We start from the raw sequence: 24841 nt of genomic DNA, 5'->3' as shown, positions 1-24841 counted from the left end.
CAGCGAGGGCGGGGGGGAGAGGCAAGGGGGGAACGAGGGGAGGGGGGGAGGAGAGGGGGGGAACCGGCGGGAGGGGGTACTTACCTCCTCCTGCTGCTTCCTCCTCTTCCTCCTCGGTGTGGAGCACCCTCCCCTCCCCCGCGAGTATCACGGGTCCACCCCTTGTTTTACATAATTTACAGAATGATAGGAGCCTGGGAGCCTTCCTGACCCCTCCCCGGCAGGCCATTCCACAAGGTGGGGGCCACAACAGAGAAAGCAGGTGTTGGGGTGATTGCTGATCCTGCCTGTTTGCAGGGTGCCAGGCTACAACATTCCTTTTTTACTCAGGCTTTTAACAAACATATTTTATCTTTTAAAGTTTTTATGGTCTGTTTCTGTCTGTTTTATCTACATCTTTCTATGCCACTCAGGGTATTTTATGCTGTTTTCATGCTCTGGATTATTTTAATGGCATTGGCTTGTTTTTTAATAGTTGTGTTTCTGGATGGGCAAGCATATGCACTTTCTAAATACACATAAAAGGCACTGCTCCCTGAGCCAGCAGGTCCCTCAGGCCTGGAGGACCCAGCATGGACCTGCCCATGAACCAGACCTGCCGAGGTCTCCCAAAGCACCCCGGGAGCAGATGAGTCAAAGGGCTAAGGTTGAGGCATGGACCAGGCACAGGAATGCCTGGCAGCCCTGAGGCCTCCCCTCTGCTAAAGAAATGCTAGGAGAGACTGCTAAGTCACCACAGGATCTGGGTCCCAGTACTCCTCATAAGTAGAAGAGTTGAGTCAGCTTGCGGAGAAGAGCCTAACATGGGGAATTATAGGGAAACACCCTATAGCTGCAGCCAGTGTGGGATCAACTTGTCTGCAGTTTTGCTGACTACCCCACCAGTTGCCTTACCTGCTTTGTATCCATTCTTGTTACATACTCCTTGGACTGCTTTTGGATTCTGCCACTGGAACATGTGCCCTGACCCTAGACTGAGACCTTGGACTGCCTTCTATCTTTGAACTTTGTTATCAGACCCTGGACTGTGAGACTTTGGACTGTGACCTGAGAACCCCTGCTTCAGACCCTGTGGACTTGTCTCCCATATGGTCGCTAGGCCAATCACACAGTAGCATTGTTTTTTGCACCGACATTCTCTTTTTCAAGGGCCAGAGGCAGACTCCTGGCACTCAAAGGGAATCCTCAAATCCAGCTCTGCAACTCCAAATTTTCCAGATATTTTATACTTTTACGAACCTCCACAGTGCCAAGTAATTATTTGACATCCATGCTTTTGTGCGAGAAAACCATTCTACACTCTCTTGTTCCTATCACTCAGACTTCAATACATTGGCTAGAGTAAATAAAACAGTAGAAGAAAAAAGACAGCCACAAAATTGAACGCTACAAGTGAACAGTGATTACCTCTCTAGCTCTACTGTCTTTTACCACAATACCTGTTTATTGTTTTTCTTATCTTCTGTGTTTTTCTTGTCATTTTTTTTGTACGCTTCAAATGTAGCAGGGTCAACACTGTACAAGCAATCAGTCCATTTCCCATAAAGTGCACATAGTTTCTTTTTGCTGTTAGAAAACAAATTTTAGGGGGGGAAATTAGCTTATTCTAGCATTCAGTTTCACACAGAATTTAAATGTGTTGAAAAACAACACTTGGAAGTTCAGCACGCATCAAGCTGCCTTGTATCTATCCAAGTCGGCACTGTCTACACTGGTAACTGCTCTCAGTGCCAGCGATTGAACCTGGGTCCTTCTGCGTGCAAAGCATGCCCTCTGTCACTGAGCCACAGCCCCAACCCCAAAGTCCCGCTTCTTCCCTTGTATACATACATGTCAGAAACAGCAGAAAGGAGCTTTTACCTTTTGTCCTGAATGTAGCCTTCAACTTTGTGCAATTCCTTCCCAAAAAGGCCACATGGTTTGAAATTTAACATGCACTTGTCACCAGTCCTGTGGAAGAAGCATTATGTTTCAGCTTAAATCTCTTGCAGTGCAAGTTTTTCTTCCAATATTTGGCTCCGTTGTGGGGATCAAGCTCTAACCTCTTCAGCATTCAGCAAAATAGATGCAATGCCTCTGCATTCTTGGGGACAGGACGTCAACTGTCAATTTTTGGTTGCCCAGAGGACTTCACCTCCTGTGACAATCCTGTCTGCTATCAGCACTGGCAAGGCTGGCAACTATTTTGAATGCATCCCATTTGCCCCAGCTTGTTCAAAGAACTACATGGAGGTTCAAAGGATCATCTAACAGGAATGCAAATAGCTGCTGTTCTGCCAGATGGTCTCCTCTACACCCCATCCCCATCCCAAATGTTCTGCCTCTGTTGCTAGAAGCCATCACCTTTGACTGATAGCATTAAGTCTCCACCCGGAGAAGATAGGAGCAGTTTAACTTACAGGAATGAAATCCTTCATTTCTCTACTGTTTTTCAGGCAGATCAAGAGCATCTAGGTTCCCCACCCCTTTGTCATAGACATTCTGTGCAAACGTAATTATGTCAGAAGAAGCCCCATCAAAAGTATCAGTCCTGAAACTTAAATTATGTAAATTTCTGTATGCCACTGTCCAACACTCAAGGAACAACCAAGGGATTACCATCTTTATCAGGCAGAAAATAATGTAGCAAATATTATATACTTGCAGAGGGAAAACACAATAATCAGAGTTTCATTAAAGCTGTTAGTTTCTGTCCAACATACCAGAGAGCCAGTTTGGTGTAGTGGTTAAGTGCGTGGACTCTAATCTGGGAGAACCAGGTTTGATTCCCCACTCCTCCACTTGCACCTGCTGATGTGACCTTGGGTCAGTCACAAGCTCTGGCACAGCTGTCCTTGAAAAAGAGCAGTTTGTGCCAAGAGTTCTCTCAGCCCCACCCACCTCACAGGGTGTATGTTGTGGGGAGGGGAAGGGAAAGGAGTTTGTAAGTCGCTCTGAGACTCCTCTGGGTAGTGAAGGGCGGGGTATAAATCCAATCTCTTCTTGTTCTTCTTCTTCTTAAATTAACACTAATTGTTCTCATTATAGTACAAACAATATTTCATAGTAACCTGAGAACCACTTCCTAGAGTGCTTTCCCCTTGCAATAGGAACAAAAAACAGAGTGCTGTTTTTTGAGATTTCCTACCAAGGAGGATCTTTTAAAAAGAGCTAGAGAACTCAGGCCAAGATAAACAGAGTAATGGTCAAAGAAGCAGAGGGGGTCAGGTCTTCGCAAAGTTAAGGTCCTAGATAAGAAAACCAGACAACACAGCTGTCTCCACTTTCCAGCCACATTTTGCATGGCATAATCACAAATTAGCACCATTGATGTCTCCTGCAGATGCCGAATCCTTCCAAAGGCACATTTTACTTGTTACATCAGCGTACCCACTTAGTATGTATGCTATAGACAGAAAGAAGAAGGAACTTACTTGTGATTGGTTATTTCCATATTGCCATATTGCTCAATCCACAGCTTGCCAACAATGATGTTATGCACACAGCAAGTAGGATTTGTCCATGTATATGCTTCATTGTGTCTGGAGGCAAAGTAGAAAACTATGAATACCAGATGTTTCAATTTGCAAATTTAGAAAACCATTTACAAATTACTGTAATAGAAAGAATGCTGCTTTTGGGAAAGACATAAAGATTCCAGATGTTGATTTATTCTCTGCCACTGGCAATAAATCAAGGAGCACAGAATGCTCCAGCCACGTAGACCAAAGAGAAACAAAAAGAAATGTTGATTTTTATGTAGTACTTAACACAGCAACTCTAATGCAATCTTCTGTAGACAGAATGGTGATACTTTTGATGGGGCTGGGTGAAGAAGTCAACTAGTCTTTATTATGGTTACTTTATACAGCCATGCATAGACACATACCACTAATACATAGTCAAAATATACTAGAACAGCCAAAATATATTAAAGTGCCTGACCAACTTACTCAAGAAGTTTCAGAGTTATTATCCCCTTGGGCTCTGCTTCAACACTCTTCCCCCAGAATTTGAGTTTAGGATAAATGGAACCATGAAACACAAAGTCATTACTCAGTCCTTCAGCGTAAAAAGCACTGACGGGTGGGTGATGACTAACTTGTTCCGAGATGAGTCTGAATCCAAGATCTTCTCTAAACAGAGAAAAGAAATGCTGCAGTGATTAAAAAGGATAAAGAGATAATATGCCATATTGGTTTTGTACAATACAGGAATAATTTTCTTGAACAAATCTCAATTACTGCATAAATATTCAAGAGGATGTACAGCTAGCAATATTGGGGATAACAGTACGCTTACAAATATTGGGGATAACAGTATGCTTACAGAGCTGGTTGAATTGTATCAAACAAATAATAAGATCAATGCCAAATCAACAATTTAACTCTAGTTCCATTAACTTGCAACTAAAATACCTATTATACAATAAATTATAGTTAGTTTTTCCTAGCTGGTATATGTCTAACCAGGAATATTTGTATAGGTCACTCAATCAAGTCAGTTAAGTGCACTACAGGTTTATTACCTAACCAGTTCGTACGTCTCTCCGAGTAATGGGTTGAACGGCTTTCCAGTACGTTCCCACTGAGATGCAACAGCAGAGACAGCAAAGGCAGCTACACACTGTTGAGAAAGTGATTTACATGCATATTTTTATTAGCTTAAAATAGAAAAGTTTAATATTTATCCTATGTCTTCTGAAGCATTACACATGCATGGAGCAGGTATACATTTGAATAGTGCAGCATGTATAACCATCAACAAGGGAGAAAAGTGCTACATTCACTACTACTTAAAGGTTATCCAGAATGTCAGATATTCAATATTTCTTACCATGATAACAGAAGTTAATTTTATTTTCAGCAAAACATTTTGGCTGGGATTCACAAGAGTATCCTAGAAGCTACATAAATAAGCAGCTCCCCACTTGTCTACATACGATAAAGTTTTATGCTCCTAGGTTATCACATACACTTCTTTAGCATAGATTACCTGCATTCGTTCTACTGGATCAGAAAGAGAGCTGGCTTTGTGAATTAAATATGTATGCTCCATATATTCTGTCAGTCGCTGAAGGAAACTCAGTGGCTCATTAAAAATGACTGGCATAGTAATCTTGGACAGCTCCTAGGAGAATTTTAAAAGCAGTTTTAACATTTATATATTATAGCATGTTACCAATATCGTGACTTGTTTGTCTCTGCCATACAATAAAGCTAAGCCTACTGGCAGCAGAACAGACTGGTGATATGCAGAAAACCAAAATACCTTTTAAACCTAAGCCTTCCCTTAAGCTTAAACAAAAGTTGAGTATAGTGCAATGGCTAGAACTTTGGAGGCAGTCCAAGTGCAAACGCCCACTCAGCCCAGAAGCTGACAACTGACCCCGGGGCCAGCCACACACATCCCCCCCCTCTCTCAGTCTCGCTTACCTTGCTACACATTTATAAGGATAACATGGGGGTAGTGGGTGGAAATACAAAACATTGTGCTCCTTGGAGAAAGGATGCGATAAATGCATAGTAGAATAAATAAAACTTAAACAACATTAGTAAGATACAGGTTACTCAAGAAACAAAGTCAAATTTGGTCATTATCCACTTATCAGGTTTTGTCTTACAGTGACAGTTCATAGCCTGTTGGTTCTTTATATGGAATGTATTGAAAACATCCTCATTCAGTAGGACATCTGCTTTGCATATATTCATAATTAATTACACCGATTCAAAGGGACTAAGAACACAGATAGTACAAGAACTATACAAGGTACCACATAAAATGATAATATGAAAGAATAATGTATACAAAAGTGCAGTTGATTAGGTATGAAGCTGACAAGGCGATAGGCATACAACCTGTTTTGTATGGGACTGCAATCCCTCTCAAAAAGCAGGTTTCAAAACTCTGGGCTTGAGTCTGGATTGGTTTATGTCCCTGGAAAAACAAGGGCAGGGATGCCTAATTGTGACTGCTCCTGGAGGAAGTGGACTTGGCCTCTGTCCCCACGTGCCTTGGCAAAATCCAGATTTGATTACTATAATGCAATTTGCATAGGGTTGCCTTTGAACACAGTCCAGCAACATCAACTGGTTCAGAAAATGGCAGCCTGAATTCTAACCAGGGTTTGTCAAAATGAACACATCAAGCCATTATCACACCAACGACATAGTCTTCTAGTAGGCTTCTGGGTCCAAGTCAAAGTGCTTGTTTTGACCTTTAAAGCCTTTGATAGCTTTGGTCCAACATACATGAAGGACTGCTTCTGCTTCTGTTCCTGCCCTTGCTCAGAGATTACCTAAAAAGCTATTATAGGAACCTGCATAGGTGAATTTAACTGGGGCCCATGCAAAGGTTTTTTTTGGCAACTTCAGACCAACACGGCTGACCCACTGGATGTAGCAGCATATTTAAATATATGGACTGCAGTCATAATCAATATATCATATAGTTGACTATGTAATATTTAACTACAGCAAATTCATTCATAGCTGTCAATGCTGATTCGGCAGACTGACAAACTGGCTTCCTGTTTGACTTTGTAGCCAATGATCAAAAGTGAAAAATTGGATGGACACAACCTTCATTATCCCTAATTTTAAGGCAACATCACCAATATGTCGGACCTCTCAGCCCTTGTGAGCCTCCAGGGCAGATTGCTACCACCACCACCACCATCCTTGGCCATACGCTCACAGCCTTCTCCAAATGTTTTACAGCAATTTCTTAACCCTACTCTATAGTAGGTTATAGTCACTATAGTAGGTTATAGTGGGTTATAGTCACTATAGGGTTTTACAGCAATTTCTTAACCCTACTCTATAGAACTCCTTTCTTCAGAAGCTTCATTGAGCTCCTTTTTTTTTTTTTTTTTTTTTTAAATATTTTATTGTTTTCAAAAATAATCACAATCAACATTATAATAACGACTTAACAACAATAACAGATTGCGTTACAACAATAACAAACGAAACAATAAATAATGATGATCCCAAAGTCATACTTTCTACCTAATAACAAGATAAATAACTCTCTTATAAATTCAAAGTTTAAATAAAAATTAATAGGTACTTTTACAGTATCCAATGCTTACGAATGAAAGAAAAGTATTGCGATTGTTGTGAGTTCGGAAGTTGTCCTAATATATATTCCAAGTGATCTAAAATTGAGTGCCATCTACCGTAAAAAGAATCTGTTTGTTTAGAGGATTCGTAACAGGATAATTTGTCTGAGATTCTGTCCATCAATAAATGGTTCCAAATATTGGAAAACCAAGAACGTAAACTCAGTGCATTTGTGTCTTTCCATTGTTGGGCAATTGTGGTTTTAGCAGCTGACGATAACATCGTAAGAAGTTCCTTACTATATTGGGGGATATGTAACTCATTCCAATTATTTAAAATCAAAATCTCAGGCTTCATGGGAATTTTATAACCTGTAAGATTCTCAATTTCGGATAGTACCTTTTGCCAATAGGATTTTACCGCCGGACATTCCCACCAACAGTGGATATAAGAGCCGACCTTTCCGCAACCCCTCCAACATAGGGGGGAATATGATGGGTCAATTGTGTGCAGTTTTAGAGGGGTAATGTACCACCTCGTGAGAATCTTGTAATTCTGTTGGAACACATTAATTGATTTTGTTTTAAACGCGTATGAGGACCATACGGATTCCCAAAAGGTTTCATCTAACTTTGCGCCAAGGTCCTTTGACCATGAGTTTGTATATGTGGGAAGTTTATGAGGTTTTGGATCCAACAGAATTTTATAAATAGAAGAGATTATACTTTTTGAAGAACCATCAGTGGCTATCAAGAGCTTCTCAAAGTCTGTATATGGGGTCTCGCATGCTTTTTGTAATTTTGGCGTAGCGAAAAGATGTCGGATTTGTAAATATTCCAGCCATGGTAAAGATGTTTGGGCTTTGATGTCTAGTTTGGATTTTTCTAAGAGATGTTGTTTACATGTAAGATCATAAAGTGTGGTTAATTTTGCTGTTTTCCATTTTAAAAAGGTGTTTTGAGAGAATGCCGGAGGAAACCAGGTTTGACCATGGAATGAAGACATGAGCGATAATTCAGGTAGAAGGGAGCGTCGCCTTATGTTCCAAATTTTAAAAAGAGAAAGCATAAAAGGATGTTGTTGAATACTATATGTTTTCTCGGTAGTTTTTTGCCAAAGAGTCGGTTTGTACAAAGATTGATTCAAAAAGAATTCTTCAATTCCTACCCATTCCGGTTGGGGTTCTGCTTTTAAAATTTTTAACACTGTTTTAAGAATCGTTGCTTCATAATAAGATTTTAAATTAGGTAGGGCTAACCCACCTAAAGATGAAAAACGGCATAAAGTAGTGAATTTAACCCGAGGGTGTCTATGATTCCAAATGTATTTAGTCCATTGTGTTTGCCAAAGGGTAAATTGCGATGGAGGTATCAGGAGGGGAAGGGCTCTAAAAAGATAAAGAAATTTGGGAAATATAAATGTTTTAAGTATTAAAATTTTTTCCATCCAGGAAAGATTCTTTTCCTGCCATTGCGATAAAATGTTGTTGGTATTGTTAGATAATTCAGTATAGTTAAGTTTAAATAACGTATCTAAATTTAAGGGAATTTTGACTCCTAAATATGGCCAATATTGTGAGACCCATTGGTAATGAAAATTATCTTGAATGAATTTCTTCACAGGTTGGGATAAATTTACCGGGTATAAAATGGTTTTACCTTGATTAACGTGAAGTCCGGAGATAGATGCAAACTCAAGTAAGTAGGTTTCTATCGTTGGTAAAACAAGATGGGGTTGACTAACATATAATACAAAATCATCGGCAAATAAACTGATTTTATGAGATTGATGGGATATATTTATGCCTGGTATAATATTAGAGTTTCTTATCTTATTAGCCAAAGGCTCTATAGCGATTGCAAATAATAAGGGTGAGAGTGGGCACCCCTGGCGGGTGCCTCGAGTTAAAATAAAATTTTCTGAAAAAGAATTATTAATAACAACATGTGCTTTAGGTTGTATGTATAAAGCGTGAATAATTTTTTGAAAATTGGGGCCAAAGCCCATTGCACTAATTACTTTAGATAAAAATAAGGGTTCTACCTTATCAAACGCTTTTTCTATATCCAAAGCTAAAAAACAAACGTCTGACAAGTATCGTTTAGCATAGAAAAGTAAACCAAGTGTTTTTCTGATGTTGTCGGTAAGCTCTCTTTGGGGGATAAAGCCAGATTGATTCGTATGGATATAGTGGCCGATAAAATTATTGAGGCGGGATGTTAACATAGATGTGAAAATTTTGTAGTCACTATTAAGGAGTGAAATAGGTCGGTAAGATTGAGGGATCTGGGCATCTTTCCCTTTTTTGGGAATAACTACTATCTTAGCCTCTGTCCAGGATTCTGGTATATTGCCAGTTTGTTGGACATGGTTACAAATTTCTAACAGGGGGGCTGCGAGTGATGAGGTGAATTTTTTATAATATTCAATTGGAAGGCCGTCTCTTCCTGGTGCTTTGTTAGACTTTGTATGTTTAATGGCAGATAATAACTCCTGATGAGTGAATGGGGCTTCCATCTTTTTACTATGGCAAAGAGATAATTTTTTAATAACGTCTTTGGTTTCTAAAAATTTAGTAATAAGAGTAGGAGAAGGGTTATCGGAGCTATATAATTGTTGATAATAACATTGAAAGATATTAAGGATATCCTTAGTGGAATTAACTATTTTTCCTTGGGAGTCCTTTAGTGAATTTATGTTTCGAAATAACTGTTGTTGTTTAATTTTTGAAGCTAAAAGTTTTAAGGAACGAGGGTGTTTAAACCAATATTTGTGTTTTAAGTATAATAATTGTTTTTGCACCTGCGAAGTTTCGAGTGATTCTAACTTTTTACGTTCAAAGAGGAGGAGCTTATAAATGCGTTTTGAGCCAGTTTTTTTATGTTTGTCTTCATAAAGCTTAATATTATTTAGTGTCGTTTGCCTTATTTCATTTTTTTGTTTGTTATAGGCTGCTGTGACTGCGATGAATTTCCCCCTTATAAAAGCTTTTTTTGCATCCCAAATCACTGGCAACGGGACTTCATCGGATTTGTTAAAGTTAAAATATTCTTCTAAAGATTTTTCTATGTTCTCACATGCACTTTGGCTGAATAAAATATTTTTATTTAGGGACCAAGGTCTGGTGTGTGGTAAATTTTGTTGTAAATCGAGGGAACATTCAGTCCAGGCGTGGTCAGATAGGGTGCGCAGTCCAATTTCAGTAGATCGAATTTGGTTGATGAACGGCGAAGAAACTAAAATAGCATCTATTCTCGTATAAACTTGATGTCGGGGGGAAAAATAAGTGTAATCTTTCACCCCGGGATGGTGGGTTCTCCATACGTCACATAACCCCTGTTGGTCTAAAATTATCTGAAAAGGCGAAGTAAATTTGGAGTTTGCATTATACTTTTTCGAAAGTGAGGGGTTATAGGATCTGTCCCAAAAATAATTTGGAATTGTGTTAAAGTCGCCCCCCAACATAATATGACCAGCTTGGAAATTTCCAAGGGATACGAAGGTTTCACGTAGGAAATTTTCTTGTCCCACATTGGGAGCGTATACAGATCCAATAGTCATCAGGGTGTTGTTCAGCAAACCTTTCAAAAATATAAAACGACCCTTAACGTCTATAAGTTGGTCTTGGCAATTAAATTGGACATTTTTAGAAAATAAAATGGCTACTCCTCGAGATGAGGAGGAGCCATGTGCTTGATATTGGTAAGCAAACCATTTGTTTTTAAAAATAGGTTGAGATGAGCGTCTTAGGTGAGTCTCCTGTAAGAGAAGAACATCAGGCCGCATTTTCACTAAAGCATTAGAAATTTTCCTAGACTTGGTCCTGTTGTTTAATCCCCTACAATTTAAAGAAATTACTTTTAGGGTATTATCCATTTAATATCAAAGGAAAGACAAGTGAATACTGCATCCTGGATGTACATTCCCGGCAGGGGAAGATGAACATGGAAAACAAGGTAAGCGAGGGATCAAAATTAGAACATAAACTACAATAACAAAAACTAGAACTAGGCCGTGTCAACCCTATTGGCTGCATGGCACCAACTATATATACCCTCTTCTTCCAAATAGTAAGAAGGGGGGATATCTTCCTCCTAAGAGGGTATCTAAGCATAGCTTACCCTATATTTAATAGGGTACAGCTTATAAAAATGTTTTAGCACACAAACAGTATAAACAATTGAGATAATGTAGAGGGGGCAACAGGGAAGAACCCTCCTCCCACCCTCCCATCCCTTGGTAGATAAACAAGTCAGTTTCTCTATGATGAACAATGTAAAGAGTTTTTTTTTTCCCTAATGTGGTATAACCTCTTCTATATAGTGCATAGTGAAATAACACTTATTATTAATTTTGAGTTTCCTAAAATAAGTAAATTACCTTCCTTAATGAACAGAAATATTTTTATAGTTCCCTTATATCATAAAATAAACAATGAACCAGTAAACAATAATCTTCCAGGACTATAGTCAAAGATTATCCACATAACTGGGTAAAAAGGACCTATATAAAAACCTGGATTTTACATATAATTAAAATAAAATGGTTAACTTCACCATCAAAATAATAAAGTTTAACTAATAAGCCCTCAACAACTGTGGTCTAAAAGAGTAATCCTTAATGCTTTTACCCTATGTAAGTATATATATACCAGCTATTGAAATATGAGGGTAATTGATTTTAAATAGGAAAAGAAGTATAGGTTCCATAATGCTAAAAGTAACATAAAAGGGAAATTAAAAAAAAAAAAAAAAAACTAAGTTATAAGATTTTAAACTTAAGGAGGTTAACTTCACCCCAGATAATGCAAAAAGAATATAAATACAAGTTTTAATACTAAACAGTTCTAAATGGTTTGTTCTGCAGCGGCTGCCAAAACGATAGTTATACAGGGCATTAAAGCGTCCTGAGCGTGAGAAAGAAATCAAACCTTCGAGCCGTGCCTGGCCGTTTAGTCTTGGAAGCAACGATGAACTGACGAAGGTTGCAATACAGTTTGAGCTAGCCTCCTCACCTTAGGAAGGCTAGCTATAAAACAGGGCGGAAATAAATCGAAGGAAAATAAGAGCGGTGCTTCAGCAGTCCAAGCCTTGACTGGTCGGGATTTCAAAAAGTCAGCGGTGGACTGGCCGCCAGCGGGAGGAGGACGATTCATCCGAAGACTTAAGTAGTGGATGGTCGTCGGATGGTGGAGCAGGCAGAGGCTCGTATGGGATGCCGAGTGTTGTTAGCAATTGGTAGCCGCTGTCTAGGTCGTCTGCGTGATACCTTTGGCCGTCGTGAAGAACTTGTAACTCTGTTGGGGAGATCCATCGGTAGCGGATGTTGTTAGCCGTTAATTTTTGTGTAATGAAGCTGATGTTTTTTCTGTGTTGAAGAGTTTCTTGTGACAAGTCAAGGAGGACTATCACTTTAGTGTTGTGGTAAGTTAGCCCTTTTTCTTCTCTCGACTTTCGTAAAATAGCGTCCCTGGTACGGCTGTCCGGAAATGTGGCAAGGACGTCTCTGGGGAATTTTTCTATTTTTTTCGTTATGGGGCCTAGGCGGTAAGCCTTGTCTATAAGGGGGGCTATTCCGTCTTCAAGTTTTAATTCTTTTGCAAGCCATGTCGCGATAAATATTCTTAAATCTTGCTCACCTTCCGCTTTTTCAGGCAAATTTCGGAGTTTTAAATTACGTTCTCGCTGCTTGTTTTCTAGAAGCATGATCTTTGTTCTAGCCCATGTTTCGTCTTTTTGAAGATTGCGTATATCTTCTTGTGACTCAATGGCGGTCTCCAGGGCATTCTCCGCAGCTTGGGACACCTCAGCCAGCGTTTGCGTGATTTGTTTGAGCTCTTTTGAAAATGGTTTTAAGGCAAGTTGAATTTGTTCCGCTATCGTGTTTTCCAAGTGGTGTATGGTTTCACGGAATTCGCGTCGGGAAAGTGTAGCTCCGTCGTCGTCGTCTGATAAGTTCTCCGCCATTTTCTCTTGGCGTTCTGCGGCCCGTTGGCTCGGAGATTTTTCGGTTTCTTTAACCAGATATCTGGTTAATTGCTGAGAGTTCATATATTTTTTGTTGGACCGGGTTATTCCGGTTTTACCCATGTTCTTTTGGGGGTGATTTCGTCCGTCGAAGAGGTTGTTTTTAGGCAAGGGATGGGAAGGCTGGAGGAGAGAAGACTCTAAGCTGCCGCCATGCAAGAACGCTAGGCTCCGCCCCCCATTGAGCTCCTTCATTAGAGGCCTACGGGTGTCTGTTAAGAGCTCATTTCAGAATGCACGGGTAGGATTTATGCACTATCCCCTGGGTTTTTATTTACACTGGTTATAGTCACTATAGGATTTTACAGCAATTTCTTTTATTGTTATAGTTTTTTATTACTATATTTTTATTTATAAGCTGTCTTGAGCATTATATCCACAGAAAGGTGACCTAGAAGCAACATAAAAATAAACACACACAAATATTCAATTTTAGTAAGACTTTTAAAGGAAGACTCAAAGAAATTGGGAGGGACTGTGGCTCAGTGGTAGAGCATCTAACATGGAGTGTATAAGGTCCCAGGTTTAATTCCTGGCATTCCCAGTTAAAAGGATCAGGTAGAAGGTGATGTGAAAGACCTCTACCTGAAACCCTGGAGAGCTGCTGCCAGTCTGAGTAGAGAATACTGACCCTGATGGACCAAGACTCTGGTTAAGTATTAGGCAGCTTCATAAATTCATTAATTTCCTTGGGGCTAGACACCATCCCACAGATTGATAAATTATTCCCTTAACCCTGAAAAGCACAGTAACTAGGGCATATATATTTGTCATCTGCTAGGTCAGCACTTCAGGTACTGAAATGTAAAAAAGGTAAAGGTAAAGGTTCCCTTGCTCGAAAGCCAGTCGAGTCCGACTCTAGGGTTGGGGTGCTCATCAAAGCCGAAGAGCCAGCGCTTTCCAAAGACGTTTCCGTGGTCATGTGGCCGGCATGACTAAACACCAAGGTGCACGGAACGCTGTTACCTTCCCACCGAAGTGGTACCTATTTATCTACTTGCAATTTCTTGCTTTCGAACTGCTAGGTTGGCAGGAGCTGGAACTAGAGACGGGAGTTCACTCCGTCATGCGGCACACTCAGGTCTTGAACTGCTGAACTACCAACCTTCCACAGCCTGCAGTTCAGCGTCTTAACCACTTGAGCCACCGCAGCCATACATTATTCTGTTTTGTTACTCCCCTACTCTCTCAGAGTCAGAATTCTCAAGACAGTGGACATTCAACATCAACTCAAAAGTTGCATAACATGATGTCAGCATTGGGCAGCTCTAATTATTTTATTGTAGCACATTCAAACAAGGGCCAATATGGTATAGCAGAGCGTTGGCTAGGATCTGGGAAACCCGGATTTATTTATTGGATGTTTTAGTCACTGCTCACCCAAAGGGTCTTGTGGTGACTTACAACCCAGTGAGCTCCTGACTAAATCCCCATTCTGTCATGGAAGCTTGCTGCCAGTCATACACTCTCAATCTAATCTACCTCACAGAGTTGTGGTGAGGACAAAATGGAGAAGAGGAGAATGATGTAAGCTGCTTTGGATCCCCATTAGGGAGAAAGTCAGAGCATATAAACAAACCAATACAGCTGCCTGTTTTTGCTGAATTGTGGAGAATATTTATATACACCCTTCCGAGGAGCAGTTTGGTACAGCAGTTAGAACACTGAACTAGGATACAGGTTCAAATCCCTATGAAGCCATGAAACTCACTGAGTGACTTTGGCACAATCACTTTACCTCAGCCTAACCTACCTCAAAGGCTTTTTCTGGGGACAAAATAGAGAAGGAGAACTATGTATACCATCCTTAGTTCCTTGGAGAAAGGGCAGGATAAAAACTAAACAGTGCCTAAATATCTTCACATACTCCATTGGTCATCTTTATAACATCCCACTGAGCCGGATCATATCATCTCACTATATGCAAAATGGGAGCAAAAATGGAGAAATAACAGCACTGTCCAGTGAGTTAATGACTAAATAAATGCACCTAATTCTAAACATGGCCCCATCGGTGGATACTTCTACCTGGCGCTATGAACAGACAAGACACATATTTCTGCAAACCTGCAGAAAAAATTGGAAACTTAAAGGGGGGCTGTTAACCCCCCCCCCCAAATAATAGAAACAGTGCCTGTAGCTTTAAGCAACAAATATAATCAGTGGCCATTGCTACGCAACCACAACAGTACTGCTTGGCTTCTGTCAGTAAAAGCCTGGGAGAGCAGGCAGAACCCTTTCCAGGGCTGTTCTGGCCTTTGAGGAAGGACTTGTTGCAGCCACACTCAGCAGCAACCACCAGGCAGCTTGCCGTGATGTGAATGGCTCACCCAGGACCAGCTGCTTGATACTCCTCAACAGCAACCATCACACGAAAGTCTGTGTGGTATAGCAATCTGTGTTGGACTAAGATCCAGCTTTGAATCCCCACTATGCCATGGAAGCTCACCCTCTCAGCCTGTCTTGCAGGGTTTTGGGGAGGATAAAATGGAAGAGAGGACAGTTATGTAAGCTGTTTTGGGTCCCCACTGTGGAGAAAGGTGGAATGTAAGTTAAGTAAATTTAAAAATAAACATAGCTGAAGATAGGAGGCAGACAGAAGATAGGTTGCTTGGAAGCTAAGAAAGGTGAGGATATAGGGGCTGCCAAGAGATAGAGTGGACTATAAGGAAGGCCGAGCGCCGAAGAATAGATTCTTTTGAACTATGGTGCTAGAGAAGACTCTTGAGAGTCCTTTGGACTGCAAGAAGATCAAATCAGTCAATCCTAAAAGAAATCAACCCTGACTGTTCCCTGGAAGGCCAGATAATGAAACTGAAGCTCAAATACTTTGGCCACCAAATGAGAAGGGAGCACTCACTGGAGAAGACCCTGATGCTGGGAAAGATTGAAGGTCAAAGAAGACGGGGACGGCAAAGGATGAGATGGCTGGACAGTGTCATCGACGCAACGAACATGAAATTGAGCCAACTTCAGAGGACAGCGGAAGACAGGAGGGCCTGGCGAGATCTTGTCCATGGGGTCGCGAAGAGTCGGACTCGACTGTGCGACTGAACAACAACAACAACAACAACAAAAAGAGATAGAAAGGCAAAATAGTGTGGAGAAGGTGATAGAGGGGGAAAGTGAGGTGCCCCCTGAAAGTCTTTGCAGGTTCCCTACTGCACAACTGAACCTGGCCTGGCAGCCAGCACTGCAGTTTTCTCAAGGAGAAGTTTCCAGGAAGACAGAAGGAGGGAAAGATGAAGACAGAGGGATAAATAAAGGTAGCCTGGGAAGTGAAAGAGGAAATAGTGGGGGAGGGGAAAATGAGATCCCCTACAAGTCTGCTTGTGGATATCCAAATTGGGATTTCCAGTTCACAACTCATGCTCTTAGTCATCTTCATCCATTGTGAGTCACTGATACCCTTTTAATGTTTCAAAATAAAATTTACTGATGTTCAAATGAAGTCAAAAATTCATATGAGAACTTGACAAAGAAGTGGTGGTGGAAAGGTCTGCAAATGCTCCTTGGTTACAGCACTGCAGTACAATCATTAATTAATGTACATCCATGTCTGCCTTCTTGTTTTGGACCACAGAGTAAGTTCTCATATAATCTTAATGTAGTTGGATAGAACTGACTGAAAGTGGAATGTGACACAAAAGCTGGTATCACCAGCTTCATGTGGCAATGACTCAGTACCCAAGAAAATGGTCTATGATTTCAATCTATATGGCCTACTTTCAGATATCTTTCTATACATAGGAGGAGCTGGGGTCGTGCCTAGATTTCTGATCTAGAATGTCTTTCTAACAGCTGTAGAAAAAAATAAAAGAACTTGTGCCACACCTTAGCCTAGATTCTCTTACTAAGACTACTTCTGTACTTTGTTTAACATTTTTTCAGGAGAATCTTGGGGCGGGGGGGGGGGGAATGGGACATTTCCTTTATTAGTCACACTTTCTTTGGTGAACAAAATCAAGTTCCCAAATGAGATGACAGTGACTTATACAGATTTCAAAGTGAATCATAGAAAATGAAAGAATTTTACAATGCTTTGTATAGCACCACACACATACACATATACCCTTTAGTTCAGAGACTCCTACATATTCATCAGTTCCAGCCTTTTATGTAAAACAGAACCAGCCAGATCACATCATGCAACACATTTAAAAGACAGATTGTATGCAGATCTTTATCATAAGCCATGAGTCACCTACCATTCCGATGCACTTTCTTAAGATGCTCCAAATACTGAAATCATTTCGTGAAAACATTGGAGAGGGCAAGCTTGTCCTAGATTGGTAGGTAAGGGAAGTGAAAAAGACAAAAGCACATCAGGCCTGAATAATACATTTCCAGATTTTTAAAGGATTTATAGAGTTTCATACACTGACAGAGCTGAACTTTGAACAAAATTCTATCCACATGACTACTCTAACAGCCAACCATTCTTCTCCTTCATAGTCCATGATGCTCCTGGAAAATTGTCTGTTTGAATCCACAAGCCACAGTAACATACCACATTCCAAATCCTCAACATTTGCTGAGCAGTAGCCAGAGGAATTTCAGCTCTGTTTAGTGATAAATTCAGACACCACATTTTGCCAGGAGCACTGTCACACATGGCAACAAAGAGTAGACTAAGGTAAGCAGATGGTTGGGCTGACCTTCTCAAGATAGTTTTGGTTTTGCGAAGCAAGGCTTATTTTAAAATTTGCATAAACAACTGACTGGGGGGCAGGGAGGTTCATTGTAAAAACCCTGATCATTTGACATCACTGTAAGAAAGGCAAGCCACATTATCCTATAAAGTGTTTAAGGTCCTCCCCCCACCCCAATGCTATGGCCAAGCAAAACTTACTTTAGAGCAATATTTGAAACATTCAGTGGAAGAAAAAAAGCAGTTTTAATTTCTGAAGAGAAATGGGAGTGGCTGCCTTCTTCATGCAAGTAGCCTGATACTTGCATGATAAATGTAATGGAGAGCCTTTCTTCAGAGTGGAAGGGAAGAGTCTCTTAAGTACTTGCCTGAGCAATTGCTACTGCTTGTCATATCTAACACAGTGGAATGATGAAACTGACTAGACTGAATAAGTAGCTGTTGCTCCACTCAAATCCACACCCAAGAAAAAAATGTTACTGAATGGGAAATGTTATAGAGAGGGGGAAAGTTAGCCTTGTACAGTTCCTCCCACCACTTTTAGCTCCTCATCTTCCACACCCTTTAAAAAAAAAAAAAGAAAGCTCTAAAACCAGTCCTAAAACTAAAGGAGGAGAGTTTGACTTGATGAGTGCTATCTAATAAGTTCCTACAATAGTCATATGAGAAGGCAGATGGGTATTGGAAGCTACTTGTGACCTTCTGAAGTTACTGCTCGAAGCATAGAAACCTGCAAAAACAGCCTGACTGAAGTCCATAATGGAACAGAAAGAAGTGAACATGCATGCCACGGACAATGTTACTACCTTTAACCCTCTGATCAGCTATCATCTGTACACACTCTACATCTCAGTAACTCAGATACAGTTGTTACAGCAACACACCTTAAAAAAAATTTACACACAGGTCAATAAACTGATTTCTAGTTTTAGATCTGGGCATGCCATCCCAGGTCAAATTTTCTTTTACCTATCAAGGATATTAGGTGGATTCAGACAAATTACTTGTATTTTAACTTATCTGACAAGTAATTGTGGGAAGAAAATGAGGCAAGAAAGCCAATCATAAGTATTTGATATAGTGGGAATTAAGATGTACTTTACACAACTGGTATTGGATAAATACAACAATAATTCCATGTCAAGCCAATGTAAAGCCACTGAATAGCCAGTAACACAAACAATGTTTCATAAAACAATATGACAAATTTTTTAAAAAACACAGGAATGCAATTGCAAGCCATATGGTTTTGTACATATATCTATTTCAAGTATAATTGGCTCATTGGCCCTAGGGAATTCCAGTCAAAATCCAGTACTTTTATAATAAAACCCTGCCATATATTGCAAAATTAATACAGATTTCTTGTTACTGATTGTTACAGAGTTTCTCCAACATGAGTACACCAACAGCAAGTACGGTATAGGTGTTAAAGTGTTGGACTAGGATCTGGGAGACCCAGATTCAAATCCTTACTCTGCTCTGCAAGCCTGTTGGATGACCTTGAGCCAGTCACAAACAATCAGCCTAACCTACCTCACAGAAGGCCCACAGCCACGGTGGGGCTTCCATTGGCAAATAACCCACCCTGAATCTGCCCTGCCTCTCCACCCTGAGTCCACCCTCACCTTGATCCTTGCCTGGGGGAGCTGGGACTTGCCCAAGCCAGGTGAGGAGTCCTCCTCAACCAGGCATGGCTGCTGGTGCATGCACCACAGCAATAGCCAAGGAAAATGCCCCACCGCCGTGCCTCACTGCCCCGAGGGCCACAGAACCAGGTCAGGTTGGGAGTCCTCGGCCAGGCATAGCTGCTGTGGTGTGCGGAAAGAGCCACACCTGGTCTTCCAGGGCTGAGAGTGCCAGGACTGGGCAGGCTTCGGTTGTATCAAGTAGGGAAGGAGATGTCACTATGAGTGCCTGCCTTCCTGCCCTTCCCTCCCTTCACTGCTGAAGAAGAAGAAGAAGAGATTGGATTTATACCCCGCCCTTCACTACCCAAAGGTGTCTCAGAGCGGCTTACAAAGTCCTTTCTCTTGACAGAAACTGCTCTTTTTCAAGGACAGCTCTTATCAGAACTACGGCTTGCCCAAGATTGTCTAGTCAGGTGCAAGTGGAGGAGTGGGGAATCAAACCCGGTTCTCCCAGATTAGAGTCCGTGCACTTAACCACTACACCAAACTGGCTCTCTGCCGCTTCTTCCTCCTCCTGCCAGCTGCCAGAGAGAGAGTGTCCCAGGAGGGAAGATGGGCTTCATTTCGGGAGGGAGCAAGTTCTTGGAACTTTGGGCTGCCTCCTTATTCGGTTTGTTTTTATTTTATTGTTGTTGTTGTTTTTTTGTGATGTCATGTCCCTCTGGTGCCCCCCACTGAAAATCTTCTGGCTATGGGCCTGCCTCACAGTGTTGTAAGGATAAAACAGAGGAGAGGAGAAGAATGTAAGTCACTTAGGGTCCTCATTAGAGAGAAAGTTGGAATATAAATGAGTAAAGTAAATAAAGTCATAGAAACAGTGTGCATAGCTGAACCAGTTCCATAACATTTTTCTGATTTACAGAACCTGGACCCATAAAGCTGCCTTATAGACCATTGGTTTATCAAGGACAGTACTGTTTCCTGGGAGCAGCTCTTCAAGGCTGCTTCACATCTTTCACAATACTCCTTATGTAATCATTCTAACTGGAGATGCTGGGGACAGATGTTCTGGCACAAAGCTATGTTAGAGAATGTAATTTTTTATTAACCTAGGCTAGGCCAGCTTCCCCCTTAGCACAATGCTCTCCCTCTCAAGCTACGTGGAAACTTGACTGAAACCAGATACGTGTCCATCTAAAAAATAAATTCCTTCCAGAAGCAACTCCAGCTCGTCTCAAAATACAGTCAAACTTAGAGCCAGGATTGCTCCCAGTTCTCTAAGCTGGCCTCCTCTCCTTGTGCACACATGTCACCCCCCCCCCCCCCCCGATAGAACTGGTTCTGAGGATCCATCCACTAAAAGAGATTCAACCTTAGGGAAGCCCAAGTAAAAACATCTGCTGATTAGCTGGAATCTTCTTATCACAACCCTCTATCCTGTAGAAGTCCACCAGCAAACAGTTCCACAATGTCACAAGGAAGTGCTCAGTGCTCCTTTACTGCCTTGGGAAGCCTTCCTTCCTAAAAGACTTTCACTAAGCAATTCAATCACCCTCTCTAAGCCTCAGCAGCCATCTCACATTCTACTGATATATACTCTGGTAATGCCCAACAGTTAGGAGGATTCTCCTACCAGGAGACAGAGGCCAACCATTCCTGTTCTGGCAATTCTCTCAGGTATCCTGCATGAGCAGTAGTTCGGGCAAGTTGTACAAGAAACACTGACAGTTAATTTTCTACCTATGTGCACCTGTGTGCATCATGCATGTTCAAATGTTAGTGTTTCATTATTTGAAATTTCTCATCCACCACGCAGTAGTACAGGAGAAGCCAAGCTGCCAAGCCATCAACCCAAGAGCCCAGAGGCAGGAGGTATAAGAGAAGCTTGAATTCTACAACAAAGCTTAAATTGCTTGAGATTGAAGAGGAAAGAATCTGCTGCACCCCAGCAATAAAGACAGCAACCAGTAACCAATTACATGTTTAAAATGGCATCTTTATATAGGCCTAAGATAAACATGTTTCCAGCAGGTCATCTGAATTTAAACAGCCACATACTGGGGGGGGGGGAGGGGGGATGCTGCATTAACCACATCAATAAGTGCAAGACAAGAAGATGTCTTTGGGCATATCTATACTGCATATTTGAAACCAAGTCAACCACCATGGCTTTCTCCAAAGAACTCTGTTCAGTTTCCTGGGTACAAGCCACAATAGTTATACAGGGTTTAAACGTGTAGCGAATATGTGCTATAAATACTGATTGCAAAAGTTATTTTAAAGAAGCTTTTCTTTCTTCCCACCCACTCCTCTTTAGAGTTTCTACATATTTTGGTAGTGGCTGTCCCTTCGCTGGGCAGGCCTGCATCCAGTTTACGTTTTGACTCCGCTCGACAGGAATGTCTCTTTATTAGGGCTAATGTCCAGTCAGGATATCTGAAAGAGAATTCACAAGTAAGACAAAAGTTCTCCATTTCAGAAACAACTCGCATGACATTAAACCTCCTTAAGCAAATGTCTCTGTACATTTTTAAACTGATCACTAGCATTATAGGGTCAATTGTTTCAAAATTAAGGTTTAATAAATACAAAAACAATTTAAGACTTAAAAGGAAATCTGATTGAAAACTGACAGGGCAGCCAACTTCAAGCCTACTGGTTTCAGTGAAAGAGGGGCAAGCTATCACTAGTGTACAAGCAAGTAATGCTTGGGGAGCTCATACAGATTTTAACACAATTTGGATAACACACACATACCCCTCTTTAAGAATAAAGTTCTCATTATTGTTACAGCAGCTCTTTCCTCTTCATTTTTTTAAATGTTTTAAATAATTGTTATAATCTTCAAAACTGCCCAGGAAAATTCAAGCACTATGGTAAACCATTTTTTTTTTTAAAAAAGCTCAGCTTTCATGGACATCTACTTTAATGAAAATATTGCTGTTCAGGCTGTATGCAGTACATACCCCAATACAGTGGTTTACAGGCTGTGCAGGAAATCAGGAAGTCTTCTGTTTGAGTGTTGCCCCAGCCATAAATTCGCTACGTGCCTTAAACAAGTCACTCTCAACTAGGGATGGGCACAAACCCAGAAAATGCGGTTTGTGAGGGTTCGTGGCGTGCCCGGTTCACGAAGCACAAACTGTCACAAACCTTTAAGAGACGAACAAATCAGTGAGGTTTGTGATGTGGTAGAACACCTCCGGTGGCATGCTAGAGACATCAAACTTGCAGGGGATCTCTGTCTGACTCTCCTCTACCTGCCCTCCAGGTTTGGTGAGGATTGGATTTACAGGGTCCAAATTATGGCCCTCCAAAGAAAGTGCTCCCATCCTCCACTGTTTCCAAATGTTGGGGGGACAGCCAAAAAAGCAAGGGCAATATAAGCCCAGTAGAACAGAATCAAAGTCCCAGAGAATCTCTGCAGTAGAAACTGAAGGTGAGGGACATTTTTGCAAGCCCAGTAGAACAAGTGCAATGTACAGAGTGCCCAGCAGAACCCTGTGCCATTGTAACAATGCCAGCTCAACAGGACTGATGTGAAGTGCAGAATCACAATCCAAGGATAGGGGGGCTTGCAAGCCCAGCACAACCAGTTCAGTGTACAGAATGCCCAGCAGAACCCAGTGCCACTGTAGCAATGCAAGTAAAAGAGGACTAATGTCTAACCAGAGAATCCCTGCGGTACAAACTGAAGGGGCAGGGACATTTTTTCAAGCTCAGCACAACCAGTTCAGTGTACAGAATGCCCAGCAGAACCCAGTGCCACTGCAAGCTTAAAAGGACTGATCTCAAAGCACAAGAAATCTGTTGCCCTGCAAGGAGCTTATAACACTCTTATGGACTTATGACTAACAACTAATAACTGGACTGTGCAATAAATGTGCCCAGTCCAAGGACATGGACTGTATGGTGACCACGAGCTGATGCCAACTGCCTGGGCTGTGAACACACACCCAGATGAGGGAAGCCTCCTCCTGAGATGGTGCCAGACCAGGGGTGGATCCATGGGTTACCTGCCACCTGCAATGCAGCAAAGATGAGCCAAGCACCCTGGCCACAGACAGCACACAGAAGCCAGTAAAAGTATGCTGCAGAGGAACGCCATGCCGTGCAAAGGGAAGAGACTCCATGAGCAGAAATCTCTGTTAGCATGCAGGCACATCCCCCCCCCCACCTTCGCCAGATACTGCACATATGCTGCCCAGTATGGCAAAAGATCTATTTGCATAAAGGGATTAGCCAACTGACACATCGTACCTGCCAAGCCCATCACCCAGAGAGATCATCGGGCCATCAACACTCACGACCCTGGCCGCTGCTGCTATTGTCTTCTAAATGTGTCACTGTTAGTAATAAAATAATCAATATTGCCAAACATTAGCCCCTCCATCCTTCTGCAACTCGTTTTTGCCTAGCAACTTCCTGGGGACGGGACAAGGGAAGTGGCCACCACCCCCAAGTCCAAATAGTGTATAAAAAGAGCAGTACCCGCCATGCTTACTCTTTTTTCTACTCCCGACCCTACCCTATTCTTGCTGACTCTCAGTGTAGCGGTGCCCAGAGTCTTTCCACGTGTTCTGCTGGTTCAGAATACGACCCCATTTTCCCTTATAGTCTCCCGTACTTTTCTGCTGTAAGGATCGCTTCATCACATCAGGACAGGTACGTGTCGCCCAACCAAAAATTTACCTGCTCATGCGAATGTCTCTGTACCATTTCTATCTAATCTTCCTAGATCTGTATTGCTGAGTGTGTGATTGTGTTTGTATAAGTGTGTGAATCTCCCAGTAAAGATTTCACTAAAGATTTGGTCTCTGTGTTTATTCTCTGGCTTACTGGAAAAGGCAAAACTCCTGTATACATAAGTTATTGCTCCCTATTTGCCAATTGCTATTTTAATATCATAATTCCCCACAACATTATTAAGGACTGGAGCAATTTGGCTAACAGATCCAAGTGAGGGACGATATTTTGCAAGCCCAGGACAACCAGTTACAATGTGCAGAATGCCAAGCAGAGCCCAGTGTGCCACTGGCACTGCAAACTTAAAAGGACTGATCTCAAAGCACAGTGGGGGAGCAGGATTTTGCAAGCTGTGTGCAAGAAAATGGAAAGGGAACACAAAGGAGAACCTGCAAAGGGGGGGGGGAGAAGCCCTCTTGAAACTGACATGACTAGTTTGAAACTGACAAGAGTGTTTCCAGGGCTCAAGAATTCTCCCTCGCCTTGCTTTGAAGTTTGGTAAACATTTTGTTAGAGTGAAGACAGTCTGTCTGGAAATGTATCCATTCACGAACCATCATGATCCTCCACAAACCACTTGACAGTTCGTGGAAAGTCCGTGCCGGATGACGACGTGCCACAAACGTCAGTTCACAAACCAGCCGAAATCCGTCACAAACTTTATTTCATGAGTGGGTTCCTGCCCATCCCTACTCTCAATCTTAGGCCTCCATCTGCAACAGGAGAATAGTATTAAGCTACCTT

The 24841-nt window shown here is 41.5% G+C and overlaps 1 protein-coding gene across 2 annotated transcripts in view; it reads right to left on the bottom strand.

Annotated features, from left to right (window-relative positions):
- Positions 1 to 24841, bottom strand: part of OSBPL1A (oxysterol binding protein like 1A) — a 117219-nt gene that overhangs the window by 18823 nt on the left and 73555 nt on the right. For both annotated transcript variants that reach the window (XM_015420745.1, XM_015420746.1), the window contains exons 18-24: positions 17278 to 17353; positions 4975 to 5109; positions 4508 to 4605; positions 3933 to 4115; positions 3414 to 3521; positions 1861 to 1950; positions 1440 to 1566 (exon numbers count right to left, since the gene is read on the bottom strand). In XM_015420745.1, coding sequence (XP_015276231.1) covers positions 1440 to 1566; positions 1861 to 1950; positions 3414 to 3521; positions 3933 to 4115; positions 4508 to 4605; positions 4975 to 5109; positions 17278 to 17353 — 817 coding nt within the window. The remainder of the gene's footprint in view (positions 1 to 1439; positions 1567 to 1860; positions 1951 to 3413; positions 3522 to 3932; positions 4116 to 4507; positions 4606 to 4974; positions 5110 to 17277; positions 17354 to 24841) is intronic.

Source organism: Gekko japonicus, unplaced genomic scaffold (assembly GCF_001447785.1).
Source record: "Gekko japonicus isolate JY-2015 unplaced genomic scaffold, Gekko_japonicus_V1.1 scaffold1602, whole genome shotgun sequence".
NCBI classification, from domain to species: domain Eukaryota; kingdom Metazoa; phylum Chordata; class Lepidosauria; order Squamata; family Gekkonidae; genus Gekko; species Gekko japonicus.
This window is presented reverse-complemented; position numbering and strand designations above follow the sequence as displayed.